Source organism: Carya illinoinensis, chromosome 10, assembly GCF_018687715.1.
Source record: "Carya illinoinensis cultivar Pawnee chromosome 10, C.illinoinensisPawnee_v1, whole genome shotgun sequence".
Taxonomy (NCBI): domain Eukaryota; kingdom Viridiplantae; phylum Streptophyta; class Magnoliopsida; order Fagales; family Juglandaceae; genus Carya; species Carya illinoinensis.
Window position 1 is genome coordinate 1181499 of NC_056761.1, and position 6000 is coordinate 1187498.

At 35.4% G+C, this 6000-nt stretch overlaps 1 protein-coding gene across 1 annotated transcript; it reads right to left on the reverse strand.

The window, feature by feature from the left end:
• Positions 1–3087: 3087 nt before the first annotated feature.
• On the reverse strand, positions 3088–5565 carry LOC122278741 (NAC domain-containing protein 90-like). The gene is made up of 3 exons (XM_043088929.1): positions 5218–5565; positions 4188–4489; positions 3088–3729 (listed from the first exon to the last, which is right to left on the reverse strand). The coding sequence occupies exons 1-3, from the start codon at positions 5381–5383 to the stop codon at positions 3385–3387; spliced, it is 813 nt and encodes a 270-aa protein (XP_042944863.1). The 5' UTR covers positions 5384–5565; the 3' UTR covers positions 3088–3384.
• Between the last annotated feature and the right edge of the window lie 435 nt (positions 5566–6000).

Here is a 6000-nt window from a genome sequence, read left to right on the forward strand (position 1 = left end):
AAAGATAGTTAATCTTATAATAGAGCTCTTAGCTCTGATACCAATTGTTACCCAGATGACTAACACAAGAGGGGGGGTGAATTGAGTTGTATTAAAAAAAATAACAATTATAAATCAAATATATAATATAAAATATAAACAAAATATGAAATAACAATAAATATAAAGAGTAAGGGTAAGAGAGAAGCAAACTCAGTATGTTAACGAGGTTCGGCCCTACTGCCTACGTTCTCGCCTCAAGCTACCCCTTGAGGATTCCCAAATTCACTATTCAACCTCCTTTAGGTGGAGATAGAAACCTATTACACCTTTGAACAACACCGCTACAAAGGATCCGTGTAGAACACCCTCTACACTTGCAATCACCTTACACGTGGTGATTCAACTATTCCCCGTGTAGAATACTTTCTACACACACAAGGGTTATACACACCATTTTTCTGATACAAAAGCTGATAGTGGGTAGGTTATCAGAAAACACTCCTCAACGAGTGAAATAAGAACAATACAGCGCAAACTATATCTTTCAAAATGAACAAGGATTAAGGCTCAATGTTTAGAGAAGAGAGAATAAAAGCTTTGAATGAATGTTGTATGCTCTTGGAGTTGTAAATGTGAAGCTCTCAAATGATCTATTTATAGGCATATGAGACTTTATATTCAAATTTAAAAAGATTCACATGTCAAAGACAACATCATTCACTTTTTCAAAAAATTCAAATAAAAGGTTATTTTTTTTCAATTGTCAAAGACAACATCATTCACTTTTTCAAAGAATTCAAATAAAAGGTTCTTCTTTTTCAATTGTCAAAGACAACATCATTCACTTTTTCAAAAAAATCAAACTTAATCTTTTACTTTTGGCATATGACAAAATTAGCACACTTTCATTTTCAAAAAATTCAAACCTAATCTTTTACTTTTTGTATAAGTCTAAAAAAAGCATCAATCACTTTTGAAAAAATTCAAATAAAACATGCACATGTGAAAGATGATAATCAATCATCTTTAATATTTTCAAAGTTCAACCCTTTAATCAAGGCATGCACATGCAAAAGATGACAATCAATCATCTTTAATATTTTCAAAGTTCAACCCTTTAATCAAGGCATGCACATGCAAAAGATGACAATTAATCATCTTTCAAAATTTTCAAATTTAATTTTCAAAAATATTCATGCACATGTGGAAAATGTATTTTAATGCTTTATGATAAAATATTAATTTTGAGCATTAATCCTAATTTCGAATTTTGAAGAGATTTACAACATTACTCTATAATTTTAATGTGAACTTGTTCCCTTCTTGCTCATGCTTGTTTCCTTGATGTGCTTGACTCCATTGTGTAGACAACTTGAGCTTGAGACTTCTTTATTCTTTGAATTCATTTGTTATCATCAAAATCCATGTGTAAATATATAATTACACAAAACTTAAAATCTTGGGTTCAACACAGCTTTAGCCAAAACTTCAACTTTTAACGAAATTTTAAACTTTGTAATGACTAATATCACCAATGCTCTAAGTCCCATAAGTCCCGCACAGACTTTTATGAAAAAGTAAATTTTATATTAAAAAATTTATTTTTTCAGTGGAAACCATTTTTTTATAAGATGAATGTTAGATGCAGTCGGTAAATGAAAGCGAGATATAAACGGTTGTACGGAATGAATAAAAAAAATTATAAAAATAATTTTTTTTTATGTGAGTCTCATATTAATTCACTTTTTTCAAAACGACTACACGCCGCTTATACAACCACGACTGCAAATATCATTTCTCTTTTTACAATGAACACAAGTGCTGCTGTACGTTGCGCAAGGGTCGGATTGAGTGCCACACTAATGGCAGGGTGATCACCTGCCACACAAGTCGTTGTCCCGCGGTTTCATGTGTGGGCCTATCTTACTCATACGTCTGTCCTTTATAGAAAAAATATAATTATGTATTAATCTGTATATTAAAATAATATAATTGATTAAAAATAAATTTTATTAAAAAAAATATTAATTTAAATTTTAAATATAAATAAATTAATATTAATATATAAATTAATACGTAATTATATTTACGTATAACAAAACTCTTCTTTATAACAGGTGTGAGGATGTTGCGCCCACCATCGTGGTTTTAGGGACAGGCGAGAGGTTAGCTCCAGACACGGCCTGTTGTCCCCTATGACCACTTAGCGTGGTGTGTCCCTCATTTGGTTGCGTGGGTAATGGTGTGTGCAGATGGTGTGACTGTTTCTTTCTCCTCCTCGGTATGCACCCCACGGGTAGACCCTTCTATTCGGGCAAGCCACCTGTCCGTCAAGTGGGCTCTCTTCGAGATGGGCCAAGTTGACCCAGCACAGGAGGGCGGAAAACATCCTCCCCAGAGAAGTTTGGGATCAGATCAATTAGCTAGGTATTATATATCTTACAACTTATTGAGTTTCCTTTTGTTTTCTTTTTTTTGTTGAACACTCGTTGAGTTTTGTTCAATCCAAATTAAGACTTCTTTCTTTGGTCGTCGAGGACTCATGGAGACCCCCCCGAAAGTTAATCTGTTCGATCTACTTTTTTGGAGCTTAGTACATACAGTAGATAGACATGATCTTAAACTTGATCTGGACACTTCAAGCTCATGATATCTTCGGATCTTGCCTGCTTTATGCTTTATTGATGCTCAGACTTGACTAGGGGTGGAATATTGTAGAATTCGTTTAATTAGCTAGATAATTAGCTAGGCTGTTTTGGCCTGATCCTAGCCTTATAAGTAGTAGTCATTATTTATTAGTTTTCATAAAAGAAGCATATATATATGTATGCATGACTACCGCATGTGTGACAATTCATGCCGGCCAGTACATTAATGATGTGCATGATTTGATGGTACCGATCGTTATAAGTCGATCGATCGATCGTCGATTATTCAGGCACATTGATTAGTTTAATTATTATTAATTTGGTGCATGCGCTCAGATGGCCGCCACGTGATGTAGTACGTACTGAACAAATGGATATATACTACAATAAGCAAATATTAATAATGTATCATTAATCATGAACCAGTGATGATCAATTAATAGCTAGGAAACAATAATTAGATAATTATTAATTACCACCCTCAAATGTTTTTTTGCATTAATATTCCCTTATTATACATAAAACTCAACTTTATTCTGTCTCTGGAAATCATCAGAATTACAACATCCAACAAACTAAGACTATTTTGACTTGTCAAACCTGGCAAACTCAATTTCCTAAAGGCCAAAGGGCCAGTGGTTAAGCACTTAGACCATGACATTCCTTAAAGAGAATTGTGACGGATATTTGGACAAGAATTACGTACGTACATGCACCTGATTCAGCAGATGAAAATGGTACTGTTTTCCATCTATTAATCCATCCCCTGGAACCAATTCAACTGCTCAGAATCCAACAAGTAATTAGTACTATCATTAATATCAACTGCCATTCCCATGTTCTGATCATCATGATCATGACTTTGCCCAGCTGGCTGCAGAGAGCTGGGATCATGGCCGTCATGGTCTCCAGAAGATGAACTCTCGGGGGAGCTTCTAATTCTGTCCGTGTTTGAACGGTTCAGACCCCGATGATCATGATGAACTTGTTGTGCCGTTGCTGGCCGCTCACCTATTACTACTCCGGACGGCCGTCTGTCAAATGCCCTTAGGCATTTTGATTTCTGGTAGACTCGACACAAACTAAATTCCTGCTGTAACTGCATAATATAAAAGCATACAAAAAGGAAAATTTAGTTGCAGAATAGAAAATTCTTATAATTAGCTAGTAATATTGCACTATGATCATGTTATCATTGATTAACTGCGCCGTGATCTTGTTAAACATTCTCCTGTAAATTGAAACCTAGTCCGGTCCCGACTGATTCATAGCAGAAATTAATATTGCATGCATGCATGAGAGACAATATTATATATCAATTGAATGCATACTCTTCCGGATCATTAATTATCCATGCTATCTAGGGTTTCATGACGAATCACAACAGGACGCAAACGGAGTAGTGTTGATATCAGTATCCGTGCAATCAAAATAATTACAACATACCGATCCGCCATGGAGATCCAAATTAAGAACATGCACATGCAGGAGGTGTGTTTAAAACTAATTAGGATATGCAAGAGATTCTAACTGGCTAGCCCTAATATATAATTATACCGAAGGGATTGCAGTAGCACTGCTGGACGAGGACGCGTCTCCTTCACTGATTTTATATTCATTCATCTTCCACTCAGTTTTTTTTCCGTAAGGAGCTCTTCCATTGTAGAAAACCATGGTCCTTTTCTCTCCAATAATGCGACTGGTGTTGGAAGAGTAGACATAATTAGGAGACCCCGTAGCTTTCCAGTATCCAGTTGTCGTGAGTCGCCTTGGCCTTCCCCCGCGGGCTTCACTCTCTTGTCTGGGAACGAAGAAAAACCACTGCTCAGGGTCTCCATAGCAAAGCACTCCAGAATACTCTGATAATTCCAACAAAGAAAATTTGAGAAATAATGGACATAAAAAAGACTTTTAATATACATTCACCCGACATAAAAGAAAACAAAAAACAACGTACAGGTTATGAGCTCGATCACGGTATCAAACTAGCAAAAGGAGGAAGGAAAATATGAAGAAACTAATTAAGAAAAAATCTAAGTAATTGCAAGAAATGTTAACCCGCTAGCATAATTTGTTTTCCTGAGCAAAATCTTAAAACGAGGAATAAGAATTTTGCTACTTTTTGGGCAAATTCATCTATATATATGATTCGGAGATTTTCTATATTTGCATCCTCGCTCTGAGTGGCTCTTAAATAATGCTTCTCAATGGAAAAAGAAAACAAAATGTAGAGATGTTTTATCCATGTCAATGGAGAGAGAGAGAGAGAGAGAGAGAGAGAGAGAGAGAGAGAGAGAGAGATCTTAATTATCGGCGAATTTAAATTCAGTTGCAAGATGCATAGAACACTGAAAGCTGTTAAAAAAAGAATACTGGGAAGGAACGAATGAATTCAGTAGTACTGTAAGCCTGTAACTTTTAGAGGCTGAAAGCATCGAAAAAAGTGACATAAAACAGGGAATTAATTTCAAACAGCTTTGATCAACTTCAACCATTTGTACGATTAGCGATATGATAATTATTACGAAAACGAAGGATCAAAGAGACATGCATATATAAATTACAGAGAATGAAGAAGAGTTTTTACGTGGGAGATCCCATGGATTGGACTCATATATATCCACTACCGGTATAACCCGGTCCATAACTCGGTTCAAATCCTCTCTCTTCCCTTCGAGCTTGTTATGCAGATAAAATGAAACCAGCTCTTCCTCCGTCGGGTAGAACCGAAACCCAGGCGGCAAATCGTCCATAATTTACTCCTCTCTCCTTGATCTTCTCAAAACTAGAAAACTTATATGTTTAAGAAATACCAAATGACCGGGAACTTACTCCGTTATATATTGTGGTCCGCATATATATATAATTGCTCGTGCATGTATATATATATATGGGAAAAAAGCGTGCGTCGTCGAAGAAGAAGGAAAGTTAGGCAAGAATACTACTGTAGAATGGAGAAAGAGCAAACCGAGTAAAATAAATAATAAAGGAGGCAGGGAGGGTTACGGATCAGATACGACAGTACTCCGGTGCTGCTTGGAAACTTCAACGCGCTTGGGGCGAAAAGATTCTCCTGCTGAATAATGTTGCTTTCCGTACTACAGGATGTCCAATGATCTTTTTGAAGTCAGTCAAACATCGTATTAATTCCTTTGGAAAATGATACAATAACTATCCATTTATAATTTCTCTACAACCTTCTAAAAAATTAATATTTTTTTAAATATTTATTTTAATTTAATGTGTTTGAAATTTTAAATAAATTCTTTTATTAATAAATTATGAATGAATTGTAAGGTTATTATCTCCCTTGTTCAAGGGCATGTTATCCCAAGCACCTTTCATTTTCCGCGTCCGCCCAATTATAATT